This window comes from Trachurus japonicus, chromosome 21, assembly GCF_045865225.1.
Source record: "Trachurus japonicus isolate A0001 chromosome 21, Traja_1.0".
Lineage (NCBI taxonomy): Eukaryota > Metazoa > Chordata > Actinopteri > Carangiformes > Carangidae > Trachurus > Trachurus japonicus.
Window position 1 is genome coordinate 33,766,010 of NC_140927.1, and position 14,090 is coordinate 33,780,099.

The 14,090-nt window shown below is 38.9% G+C and overlaps 2 protein-coding genes across 3 annotated transcripts in view; one reads left to right on the forward strand and one right to left on the reverse strand.

The window, feature by feature from the left end:
- The first annotated feature begins 1,098 nt into the window (after positions 1-1,098).
- On the forward strand, positions 1,099-5,955 carry LOC146965657 (galactose-specific lectin nattectin-like). Its single transcript, XM_085765081.1, has 6 exons — positions 1,099-1,164; positions 1,268-1,289; positions 3,266-3,351; positions 3,839-3,973; positions 4,886-5,003; positions 5,885-5,955. The coding sequence occupies exons 1-6, from the start codon at positions 1,099-1,101 to the stop codon at positions 5,953-5,955; spliced, it is 498 nt and encodes a 165-aa protein (XP_085621207.1).
- Positions 5,956-8,268: 2,313 nt separating this feature from the next.
- Positions 8,269-14,090, reverse strand: part of itgav (integrin, alpha V) — a 50,142-nt gene continuing 44,320 nt past the window's right edge. For both annotated transcript variants that reach the window (XM_085765035.1, XM_085765036.1), the window contains exons 31-32: positions 13,862-13,981; positions 8,269-11,367 (exon numbers count right to left, since the gene is read on the reverse strand). In XM_085765035.1, the coding sequence (XP_085621161.1) occupies positions 11,275-11,367; positions 13,862-13,981 (213 nt within the window). In that variant the 3' untranslated portion in view covers positions 8,269-11,274. The remainder of the gene's footprint in view (positions 11,368-13,861; positions 13,982-14,090) is intronic.

Here is a 14,090-nt window from a genome sequence, read left to right on the forward strand (position 1 = left end):
CTCTGTGGCTCAGGAAGGAGAAACAACAACAACAACACACACTGATGTAAATGTGCTTATCTTAGATTTGATGTATTTACATTGTTTATGTCTTTACTTTATGTTAATGAGACTCAGTATGAAACAGTGTGAACCTGCAGGTGAATAAAATAAAAAGAAAACGTGAATATAAATCAAATTAATCAATAAATCAAATATAATTCAAGACTCAAGACTCAAGACTACTTCATTAATCCCTTAAAGGGCAATTCCATTTGGTGGCTCGCACACCATGCTCATAGCACAAACACATAACAGCATAACATTTGCTGCTGATTCGATCAGTTCTACAGACTGTTTTTACCGACCTATTTGTAATAGAGTGGAAGCACCCTTCACTGTTTTGAATGTGTGTTAAAGGTGGGAAAGTATTTTGTATGAATGTCTCGTATGTATTGTCTTGTGTATGCAGTGGCTCCGAGCCCAAAACAAATTTCCCTTCGGGACAATAAAGTACAATCCAATCCAATCCAATCCAATCATGACAGCACAAACACACACATAACATAACAGAGAAACCAGGAAAGAAAAGAGAGTTGGCAGCTGTGTGCAAAGTCTGCTAGTTGCATGTAAGAAAATGAATAAATACATAATTAAAAATGGGAATTATAATAAATATCACCATTAAAAGTACATCTCTAAGTCTCTGGGTAAAAAAAGAAATACATAAGAAGTACACAGTACCCAGTGCACGCCACGTGCATCACACAATTTCATTTTATAATTATCAAACTTTACATTGAGTCGTCACGTTTCTCTGGACTAAGCTGTAAGTATGACTCTGTACCTAATTATGATTTATGAGCAGTGTTGATAATGACAGACAGTAATCAAACATCATTACATTATTAGACTGATTACAGGTGGAGTCACATGTCTCACATTCCTCAGCGCTCACAGACTATATAAGCAGTGTTTCCACCTGTGTCAGTCATCACCTGCTCCTCTCTGAGAGACATCACCTGAGCTACAAGGTAAGACTCACCTGTCTCCTCCAGATGTGCTGCTCACAGCTGTCGCTTCTTCATCCACTGTCACTGACGTTGTGTTTCTGCTCAGATGGCGTCTGCTTCTCACTTCCTGCTCCTCCTGGGTTTGACCTCTGCCCTGCTGGCTGCAGCGTCCGTGAGTACAACCACACACACACACACACACACACACAGAGGGCAGAATGAGTGTTGATATTGTAGTGGTGTTGATGTCACTAACTGATGCTCTGTGTCCACAGGGCTGTGACGACGCCGACAGAGGTCAGTGTTGTTTTAAAACCATCATTTATTCTCTGTTTATTCTGTGAGTCGGTTCGTCTCTGATCAGAGTCAGGACTGAACAAAGTGACTGATGTAGGGCTTTTATTCTGAAAACTGTCGCCTACTTCCTCAATAATCACAAAAGGAGGAAAATGTGTTTTTATAGAAACACACCAGAGAAACAATTTTAACATGTCTTATGGCTTTCCAAGAACTACAACTCCCATGTCATAATACTACAGTCTGGTAGACCGTGTATCAGAGTGAAGACACCAGCAGCTGCTCATTACGTTAGCATGCTATCCTTAGCATTAAAGGTACATTGTGTAATGCTGCGTTCATAACAACTCGGAGGTCGGAAATCCCAACTCGACAATTTCCGACTTCCAACATCATTGCGTTCACGCTGCAGGAACTCGGGAGAAAAAAAAACATGGCTACCTGAAGGAAGTTTGGCATATTGTGGCTCATAGCTGAATATGAAAAATCAATGCAGCAGTAAATGATGTTTATTTTGGAGGAGAGGAGACGCCGCAGATGAGTGCACATATAATGTTACAGCCTTGATAACAGTTAAACCTTATTTCCGTCACATACTAGGAACACAATTTCACACCATACAACAATCACAGCTAAATATAAACATATTTCATATAGGCTACTGCAATAATACACAAAAATATGCATTCAAACCTCAACAAACAACTTAAAATGTCTAAATTATAACCGTTTAAGACGAGGGCCGCCATGTTTTGATGTTGTCGTGATGTCAAGTCGGAAAGTCGGAGCTGATATGATACCCGAGTTTCTGACCTGTAATTTCCGAGTTCGACGCCGTTCAATTCATTTTTTACAACTCGGAGCTCGTTTTTTTCCGACTTCCGAGAAGTCTTGAACGCAGCATAACTTCTCCTGTTATCTATTCACGAAAATCGATTATTTCGTTCAAAAGTACGTTTTTCATTTATCAATAATCCCCCCCATCAACAAAGTGAAGTGTTCCTTTCAGCTCTGAATGAGCCGTTCATATCATTCATATCTCCATGGAGCGGGTAAGCTCGGTGCTGCTGCCATGTGGTGTCTCCATGTTGTTACGTTCAGTGGCAGCGTGACGGTAGGAAACCACGGAAACTCAGCGGAGACACCGGAGCTGTCGGCTCAGGTGGAGGTGGCGTCTGTGAAAAGTCACCGCGGTAACGCAGTGAGGAGGAATGGAGCGTTACACTGATGCTGCATTCACCTGCAGTCGGGCAGACGGCCGTCGCTAACAAACCAGATGTCATTTTAGTCACAGAAGTCCAGAGAAAGCCGGTAAAACAATACCACATTGCCATGACAACATGTTGTCACGTGTATTGTTTTGCCTCGTGCTGACGGACCACTTGTTTACATAGAGGCTTGTTTATGCCGTTACGTGCAGCAGCTGTCGTCCGTCTGCCCAATTTCACATGAATGCAGCATGAAAAATACCATTGAGTTGCTTGAGATATACAACCACAACGCTAGATGGGAGGAATTCTTACACAATGTACCTTTAAGTTTGTAGCTGTGTCCCGGTTCAGCAGCTGCTTCCTCTGAATTAAAGATGGTAAAAGTGAGTTGGTCCAATATTATTGGTCCTTAAAAGTGGGTGTGACTTGCTGGCTGCACAGCCCGAGGAGAGGAGCTGTTGGAAGGGTAAAATAGCTGCCACTTTCAGATGTTCAACGTTAGGATGCTGATTACGTTCAGAAGCAATCAGGAAATGCTCCGAAGGCGAGACCGTCCTATTGACCAATGGTTGACGAGGCCGTCGTCGTCGTTGGAGCCTCCAAAGTCGTTGCCTCTGTAGAACGCGTAGGCCGACTCCTCTGAAGGCTGCAGCCTCTGAATTGTGACTTGTTTCAGCAGCTAGGCCTTTATATATTTATATCATAGTCTTTGTACATAATCTGTTTTAATATATTTTTATATGTTGTTCTAACTTTGGCTTGCAGCTCCTAGCTGTCCTCCAGGCTGGACTCAGTACGGCTCCCGCTGCTTCATCTTCCACATGAACTACAGGACCTGGCTGGAAGCAGAGGTACCGGCTGAAACATCAGCACTGCAAAAACTCAAAATCTTACCAAGAATATTTGTCTCATTTCTAGTCAAAATGTCATTTCTAGTCAAAACAAATCTCATTCTACTTAAAATAAGACTCATCACATAGAAAGTTGCTTGTTTTTAGACACTTTTTTACTTCTTTAAAGCAGATTTTCACTTGAAATAAGTAGAAAAATCTGATAGTGGATCAAGTTTTTCTTTCTTATTACAAGCACAAAAAACTTGCTTTCACTGGCAGATTTTTCTACTTATTTCAAGTTAAAATTTGTTTGAAACAAGTGAAAATTAACTAAAAACATGTTCATTGTTAGGTGATGAATCTTATTTTAGGTGAAAAGAGTTTAGTTTTGACTAGAAATTAGACAAATATTCGTGGAAAGATTTTGAGTTTTTGCAGTGAGCAGCTCTGTGCTTCTGGCTGAATAGAAACTCTCATCAACTCCATCTCTCTCTTTCTCCATTAGACTTTCTGCATCGCCAACGGTGGGAATCTGGCGTCCATCCACAGCCTTGATGAACACTTCTTCATCAAAAACATGATTTACAGATCGGCAGGCTACGACTACGAGAGCTGGATCGGTGGCTTCGATGCCATAGAGGTGAGACACTGAACGATGCTGCTCACAGACGATGACAAACACAGTCAAAGTTTGTCAGCATCAGTTTCTCTAACTTGTCGTCACTGAGATGAGAGAGAACAGAGGAAGCAGCAGGTTAGAGTCTGAGAGCAGCAGCTGCAGTTCCTCTCCTGGCCACTAGAGTGAGCCAGTCTCCATAGACTCCACATGTTTACAGACGGGTCTCTACTGACCACTTCCTGTTTATACAACTCACCTGTTCACACTTTGTGCAGTCACTCAGTCATCTGCTCAGAGAAGATTTGGCAATTTTTTTCATGCACTGCAAAAACTCAAAATCTTTCCAAGAATATTTGTCTTATTTCTTGTCAAAATGTCTCATTTCTAGTCAAAACTAATCTCTTTTCACTTAAACTAAGACTCATCACCTAAAAAATGTACTTGTTTTGAGATAATTTTCACTTGAAATAAGTAGAAAAATCTGCCAGTGAAAGCAGGTTTTTTGTGCTTGTAATAAGAAAGAAAAACTTGCTCCACTATCAGATTTTTCTACTTATTTCAAGTGAAAATCTGCTTTAAAGAAGTAAAAAGTGTCTAAAAACAAGCTGCTTTTTATGTGATGAGTCTTACTTTGAGTAGAATGAGATTTGTTTTGACTAGAAATGACATTTTTGACTTGAAATGAGACAAATATTCTTGGTAAGATTTTGAGTTTTTGCAGTGTGGGCACAACTTACAAATCCATGTTCCTTTCAAATGTGGCTCCAGTCAAGAGGGAATTCATAAACATGCTTTTCAACAGTATAACATCTATACCATGAAGCATTGTTACAACAAAGAAATAATCCACCAAACATAAATCCCCTCACTTGTTGTGCGTTGTTACATCTACACATGTTTCTGTCTGACCACAAAATGACCTTTGTGTTGCAGGAGGGCACCTGGATGTGGACCGATGGGTCTCCATTCAACTACAGACGGTGGTATGAATATGAACCAGACAATGGTGATGGTTATTCTTCAGAGAACTGCCTGGAGACCAACGTTGATTGTAAGGATATAACTTTTGAACTATATACAACAATACATGATGTACAAACCCCTGTACATCTCTAGGTGTCACACAGTATTCACTCAGACAGCACTGAAGTCCATGAAGTACCATGAACACCCCCTGCTGGGCCGTGACAGAATTGCAAATGGGCCGACAAATTATTTGAAAAACAATGATATTTATATTTAGATGTTTTTTTTGTTTGTTTTTTTTCTTCTCAAATATGTTTATTGAGCTTTTTATATATTAACATAACAACAATGATACGACAACAACAACGCTCAGTACAACATTGGTCCAGACAGCCTGTGCACATCTCACATGCACCTGACCAGTAGGCTACAATGAAAAGGCCTTCTCTGTGAAAAAAAAGGACTAGATAGATAAAATAGTTAAATAAATGAAATAAAAAAAATAAAAAATAAAAATACACCCCAGATCACAATTCTAGAAGTTTCAAATGGCCAGGTTGTAGTAATACGCAGGAAAAGAGCCAAAGGCCAAGGACAACACTCGAAAGCACTGAAGCCACTGTAGAGTTGGAAAAGTGAAGATATGGAGTCCAAATGTTCATAAACTGTCCTTCTGACGAGTGAAGCAAACAGGCCAGGATTTAAATGTTGTTTAAAAAATTTAATATTTCATATTTTCTATTCTAAATATAGATAGGCCTACTTTATTCCTCAGGCCATCATGATAAGCCAGTGATCACATACGTGGTTGCTAACTGAGACTGATGTCGAAGAAGGTGTTACTATGATACTCAGGCCAGATGAAGTACTGTTACTGTGATACTTGGAGCGACATCAATACAGCAGTTTTTCCTCAATGTTCAGGTCATGACTTTGAAGTTAACATATTTGTTGAACTCTCTACAGACTACTTCTGGGGTGATGAAACTTGTGACACGGAAAATCCCTTCGTCTGCTCCAGGAACGCTGCAGTCTGACTTTCACCCTACTGACCTTAGTGACCGTGACGGTGGATGCTCTGTGCACCTGCAGTCTTCACCTGGGTGTTTGAGCATTGGTGTTGGGTAACTTATCTTGTGTGAAAATTGATGTTTTTTCTTTATTTACCTGATTACTGTCTGTTTAACCATGCTAAAACTGAAATAAAATACATATTTAAAACACAAACTGGTCTGATCTGGTCTTTCTGTTTAGAGGGATATTCCGGCGTAAGTTTAACCCATGGTCCAACGCAACGTAACACAGAGTTAGACCCCCCCTCGAGAGATGAAGTCTGCTAACCGCTAGCTTCTCTAGCTGTAGCAACTTTAGCAATGACCGCACCATAACAAACAGCGCAGTGTACGGATCCACTAGCAACCCATCAAAAAGCCACTTACAGCCACAAATAATGCTCAGAACAGCACCAAACGTCATCAACAGTACAAACAGGGTCCCAGCCCATAATACGAGGCAGCAAACATCTATTAGCTTAGCCTGGTTTCTATTGAAACGAGACGAAAACAACTCACCCACTTTTCTCCAGTTATACGCTATGCAACGACTTTCCGTGTCCAGCATAACGTTAGAGTCCAGGCACTGACAACACACGTCCGAGTCCGACTGGCAACACAAACATCTGGTTTCAGCAGCCACCGACAGGCAGTGACCACCAGACTGACCACTTGATTCCCCCAGGTCCAGCACATAGACTCCACCGGCTCTCTCCCTCTGTCACTTTTAGCCTCCATTTCCTTCAGCTTGTCTTCAGTAAACTCGGTCTCAAACTGATAGTGGCGCCCATCGAAACCCTGAACCCTGTTTGTACTGTTGATGACGTGAAACCAGATGTTTGTGCTGAAACCAGATGTTTGTGCTGCCAGTTCGGCTTGGACGTGTGTTGTCAGTGCCTGGACCTAACGTTATGCTGGACACGGAAAGTTGCTGCATAGCGTATAACTGGAGGAGAGTGGGTGAGTTGTTTTCGTCTCGTTTCAATAGAAACCAGGCTAAGCTAACAGATGTTTGATTCCTAGTATTATGGGCTGGGACCCTGTTTGTACTGTTGATGACGTTTGGTGCTGTTCTGAGCATTATTTGTGGCTATAAGTTGGTTTTTGATCGGTTGCTAGTGGATCCGTATACTGCGCTGTTTGTTATGGTGCGGTCATTGCTAACGTTGCTACAGCTAGAGAAGCTAGCGGTTAGCATACTTAATCTCTTGAGGGGGGGTCTAACTCAGTGTTGCGGTGCATTGGACCATGGGTTAAACTTACGCCAGAATATCCCTTTAATGCTAAGAGAAACAGAATCAAAACGAAACATGGAACTGTGAGCAAATAATTTTATTTCAGTTCAAAGGTGAAATCATGTTGTGAATCATTTCTTTTTTTATTCTCTAGGTGAAAGAATACATACATCAAAAATAGTCCATATCTTCTCATGGCAGACAGACAGACAGACAGACAGACAGTGGAGTTATATATAAAACACAGCTGAAACCAGACAGGAGGCGTCTTGCTGCTCCTTCAGCTCGTCACTTCCTTGGTGTTGTGTGAATCATCAGGTGACACGTCTCTAATACAGTAATCTGAGCCGACAGTGAACTGACCTCAGTGCTGCCGTTTTACACCAGACTAGTTAAACAAACGTTTTAACAGTGAAGCCAGGTAATGATGCTCAGACTCACTGACCTCAGATCAGTGCTTTGACCCAAACGAGCCTGAAACTCGTTGGCTCAGCGAGCGACGGCGTCCCGACCGAGACTCTGTTCAGTAACGTAGCGACGACTGCACGGGTTCTAAACTCCAAGTATTGAACTTTGATTTACTGCTACAGGGAAAAGCTTCTATTGTTTCCTTAATTATTTACTTTCATGTTGCGTTTGATGAGAACCATCTAATAACCGTCACTAAATATGAAGCTACATACGGCAGCTTAGCTAAGCTAGGTGAAGCTAGGTGAAGCTAAGCTACATTAAGAACTGAAAGTGACACTGATTAATGTCAATTTATCAATATTCTATAATTTTTTTTACAAACAATTATCCTCATTATTCATTAATTGCAGAGTTAATAAAATGTTTACAAAAGTCGATAAAGAAAAATAGGTGTTGCTGAAAATGCATTGATTGTGTTTTAATGCCTTTTAGTGAAGTGTGTTGAAGCTGCAGGAAACAAACGAGCACTGACGTCAGGTCTGTGATCTGTTTGACTGGGTTGATGTCGTTTCTAATTGATCAGCTTTAAACGTTAGTTCATAATGCAGACCCAATATGGGTAAATTCATTGCAAAGTTGTTGTTTTTTTAAAAATTCTTTTTTGTTTTTTACATGCTCACACACACTCACACATGCTGCAGTTTCGTTCTCAGCAAAGCAAGAATAATATTTTAAAAACCAACAGGATTCCTCAGACAGTGCAGGGCAGGAAGTGAAGCTAAATGACTGTTTATTAACCCCGTAACCTTAGTTACGGTTACCATGGTGTTTCCTCATGAACACAGAGCAGAAGCGGCTTCACTACGGATGTTTCTAGCGGGGAAGCAGGTTTAGCTACTGTTAGCTTCACTTGGACTGTTTCCCCCCAGAACTCCTAAGTTTGTGGTGGACAGATGACGAAGGTTGTGGGATGTACAGTATTATGGGATACACTGCAGCAACACAACAAGATGGTTGTAAACGTCTGAAGCAGTCGAAGGTGACATGACATCATGCTAACAGCCTGAGGCAAAGCGTCACGTTGTAGCATAGCACTCTTTTTGCTAGTGCTAATGTTTGCTACAGCCGCTGCAATGAAAACTTCCCCGCAACCGACACTCAGGACTGACACGACGGGCTACTCTTAGCCTACGACATTAGGTTACTACTGTAGACAGTTAGCCAGTTAGCCAGACCTGCTAACGATCACCAAACACAAACCACAGAGTCGTTGCTCACGTTACGTCTGGACTGTGGCTGTGACAGTTAACGATTATTTTCACAATTATTCCGTCAGTTAATCGATTAACTATGAAATGTTAAAAACGGTTTTCCATCACAGCTTTGCAGAGCTGAACGTTTCTTAATCTTCTGATGTTCTGAAATATTCTGCTTAAAATATTTTGTTCGTCGATTTTTTTTCCCTGTTGGTTGATTGTTTCAGCTCCTGATTGGATGATCGCTGTTCTGGTTTTTAAATGTTCAATCTCTGAGGCAAATTATTAACTAAAACAAACACTGTTTTCTGAATGAAAATCATCCAGGTGAAACAAAAGGACTGTCTATCATCATCTGGAAACACCTCCACCTGCATCCAGAGCAGAACAAACCACCACCACCCCACACACACAAAGGAAGCACAACAAAATATTTATGTATATACATATATATTACTGTAGCTCTCCATCCCATAGCAAACTAAACCATATTTATTTAAAAATAGAGTTGTGGGCGGAGCCACTCTCGCTTTACTTATTGGTCACTGTCACTCTACAGTTATTGCTGACCGACTGATTATTTATCACATATGGCAAAAAAAACACTCTCATGTTCGTCACCGCATCACAGGGAACTTTTTATACTCGTGGTCATCGGTGAAATTCTTCCGACGATGTTTTTCTCTCTTTTCCTGTCAATCTGATTTTTATTTTTAGTTGAATTTTCCACAGACACACTGCAAAAACGTATTTTTGTCTTATTTCTTGTCAAAATGTCTCATTTCTAGTCAAAACTAAACTCTTTCCACTTAAAATAAGACTCATCACCTAAAAATTAACTTGTTTTTAGATAATTTTCACTTGTTTCAAACTAATTTTCACTTGAAATAAGTAGAAAAATCTGCCAGTGAAAGCAGGTTTTTTGTGCTCGTAATAACAAAGAAAAACTTGCCCCACTGTCAGATTTTTCTACTTATTTCAAGTGAAAATCTGCTTGAAAAAAGTCAAAAGTGTCTAAAAACAAGCTACTTTTTTTATGTGTAACTATGTATATGTATAAATATACATATTTTAAGTATAATGAGATTTGTTTCAACTAGAAATAAGACAAATATTCTTGGTAAGATATTGAGTTTTTGCAGACGTTGGGAGAATTAAAAGCATCTCATGGCAGCGATCGTAGACACGGATCTCCACGGCGACGGCGGGAGGAAGGAACACATCGCTGCTCTGTACCTACAGGTTCTGAGCTTGGCGCTGCTGATCCGCCAAAACAGACTCTGGGTCAGTTCATCAGCAGCTGTGACACTTTCAGGGCAACGAGCTCCGACGGCTCATCCATCGTTTGGACGAGTTTGGACAAAAGAGTGAAAAAAAGTGCAAATAATGAAACTTTCAAGAAAAAGGCTCCAGGGATAAGCTCCGCCCACCCGACGCTCAGTGATTGACATGTTGTATCCGTCGTGGCTGCAGTTCCTCTCCTGACCACTAGAGTGAGTCTCCAGCAGTGAGCCAGTCGCCTTAGACTCCCATGTTAAAATGTCCTTTAACTTTACAGCAGAAACAGAAACACAACGTTTGGATTCTCTGGGAGTCAGACAGATACTCTCACTCTGAGCAAACCAGATCTAACATGTTAATCACAGAGCTTCAGGTTGGCTGTCATGTTAAAGGGATAGTAGCATTTTTTTTTTTAAGTGGGGTTGTATGATCTCCAAATTGCAGTAGAAGACTCTCTGCACTCCTCCCGTTAGCAACGCCAGCCCATAATAGCCCTGCCCAGAGATTTACAACATACAGTGTTGTGAATGGACCCAAAGAAACGGCCTATTTTCACGGCCTAAAAGAGGTTTTACCTGTAAAAAAAAAACACAGTTCCATTGTTCGCCTAACCAACTCACGTATCCCAAATAAAAACTGTGTTTTTCCTGCACTTTGAAGGGCTGGAAAAAATTATATTATAGTGAACAATGGAACTGTGTATTATTTTTCAGGTAAAACCTCTTTTAGGCCGCGAAAATAGGCCGTTTCTTTGGGTCTGTTGTAAATCTCTGGGCAGGGCTATGGGCTGGCGTTGCTAACGGGAGGAGTTAGAGGAGGGGCTATTTGTAGATCATACAACCCCACTTTAAAAAAAAATGCTACTATCCCTTTAACTTTACTGTAAAATACTAATGGTTGAGCAGTTAAGGAGTTTTCTCAGTGACCAGTGAGACAGAGGCGGAGCTTCTCATTTGGCACAAACACACATTAAAAAGAAAAACAGAAAAAAAGAAAAGGAGAATGGTTAAAACTTAAGCCAGTACCGTTATCGGCCTCTCAACAGTGAATACAGTGAAATTCTCTAGGACCCTGATTTCTCCGTCTGTACGGACAGAGCGGCGTTCCTCCCAGCTCCGCCTCTAGGCGTCGGTGTTCCCGTTCTCCTCCGGCTGCAGCTGCTCCTTCTCCGTGCAGTCCTCCTGCGGGGGGCGCACTCGCTTAAAGAAGCCCAGCTGAGGAAGAGGAGGAGGTCAGGTCGCTCTGGTTACGGCCAACAAGTCTTTACTGTTTATTATGTTTACTGGTTATTATGTTAACTAACTGTTTATCATGTTTACTAACTGGTTATTATGTTAACTAACTGGTTATTATGTTACTAACTGGTTATTATGTTACTGTTGATTATGTTACTAACTCGTTATTATGCTATGGTTTATGTTACTAACTGGTTATTATGTTAACTAACTGGTTATTGTGTTACTGTTTATTATGTAACTAACTCATTATTATGCTATGGTTTATGTTAACTAACTGGTGATTATGTTAACTAACTGGTTATTGTGTTACTGTTTATGTTACTGACTGGTTATTATGTTACTGTTTATTATGTTAACTAACTGGTTATTATGTTAACTAACTGTTTATCATGTTAACTAACTGGTTATTATGTTAACTAACTGGTTATTATGTTAACTAGCTGGTTATTATGTTAACTAGCTGGTTATTAGTTACTAACTGTTTATCATGTTAACTAACTGGTTATTATGTTAACTAACTGGTTATTAGGTTACTAACTGGTTATTATGTTACTGTTTATTATGTTAACTAACTGGTTACTATGTTACTAACTCGTTATTATGCTATGGTTTATGTTACTAACTGGTTATTATGCTACTGTTTATGTTAACTAACTGGTTATTATGTTAACTAACTGGTTATTGTGTTACTGTTTATGTTACTGACTGGTTATTATGTTACTGTTAATTATGCTAACTAACTGTTTATTGTGTTAACTAACTGTTTATTATGTTAACTAACTGGTTATTATACTATGGTTTATGTTACTAACTGGTTATTATGTTACTGTTAATTATGCTAACTAACTGTTTATTGTGTTAACTAACTGGTTATTATGTTAACAGTTTATTATGTTACTAACTGGTTATTATGTTAACAGTTTATTATGTTACTAACTGGTTATTATGGTAACTGTATATCATGTTAACTAACTGGTTATTATGTTAACTAACTGTTTATCATGTTAACTAGCTGGTTATTATGTTACCAACTGTTTATCATGTTAACTAACTGATTATTATGTTAACTAACTGGTTATTATGTTAACTAACTGTTTATCATGTTAACTAACTGGTTATTATGTTAACTAACTGGTTATTATGTTACTAACTGTTTATCATGTTAACTAACTGGTTATTATGTTAACTAACTCTTTGTTACTGTTTATCATGTTAACTAACTGGTTATTATGTTACTAACTGTTTATCATGTTAACTAACTGTTTATCATGTTAACTAACTGGTTATTATGTTACTAACTGTTTATCATGTTAACTAACTGGTTATTATGTTAACTAACTGGTTATTATGTTACTAACTGTTTATCATGTTAACTAACTGGTTATTATGTTAACTAACTCTTTGTTACTGTTTATCATGTTAACTAACTGGTTATTATGTTACTAACTGTTTATCATGTTAACTAACTGGTTATTATGTTACTAACTGTTTATCATGTTAACTAACTGGTTATTATGTTAACTAACTGGTTATTATGTTACTAACTGTTTATCATGTTAACTAACTGGTTATTATGTTAACTGTTTATCATGTTAACTAACTGGTTATTATGTTAACTAACTGGTTATCATGTTAACTAACTGGTTATTATGTTAACTAACTGGTTATTATGTTAACTAACTATTTATCGTGTTAACTAACTGGTTATCATGTTAACTAACTGGTTATTATGTTAACTAACTGGTTATTATGCTAACTAACTGGTTATTATGTTAACTAACTATTTATCGTGTTAACTAACTGGTTATTATGTTAACTAACTGGTTATCATGTTAACTAACTGTTTATCATGTTAACTAACTGGTTATTATGTTACTGTTTATGTTACTAACTGTTTATCATGTTAACTAACTGGTTATTATGTTAACTAACTGGTTATCATGTTAACCAATTGGTTATTATGTTAATTAACTGGTTATCATGTTAACTAACTGTTTATCATGTTAACTAACTGGTTATTATGTTACTGTTTATGTTACTAACTGTTTATCATGTTAACCAATTGGTTATTATGTTAACTAACTGGTTATCATGTTAACTAACTGGTTATTATGTTACTGTTTATGTTACTAACTGTTTATCATGTTAACTAACTGGTTATCATGTTAACCAATTGGTTATCATGTTAACTAACTGGTTATCATGTTAACTAACTGTTTATCATGTTAACTAACGTTTATTAGGTTAACTAACTGTTTATCATGTTAACTAACTGGTTATTATGTTAACTGTTTATCATGTTAACAAACAGTTTATCATGTTAACTAACGTTTATTAGGTTAACTAACTGTTTATCATGTTAACAAACAGTTTATTATGTTAACTAACTGTTTATTATGTTACTAACTCGTTATTATGTTACTGTTTATGTTACTAACTGTTGTGGGCGGGGCCTGAGCGTGTCACTGACCTTGTACATGATGAGGATGAGCAGCGCCAGCAGCAGCAGACCGGCCAGAACCGCCAGAGCCACAACCCAGCCAGGGACCGGCGGGGGGGGGTCGGCCACCCACAGCACCGACACACTCACCTACACACACACACACACACACACACACACACACACAGTCAGACACAGTCAGACACAGACACACACACACAGAGTCAGACACAGACACACACACACACACACACACACA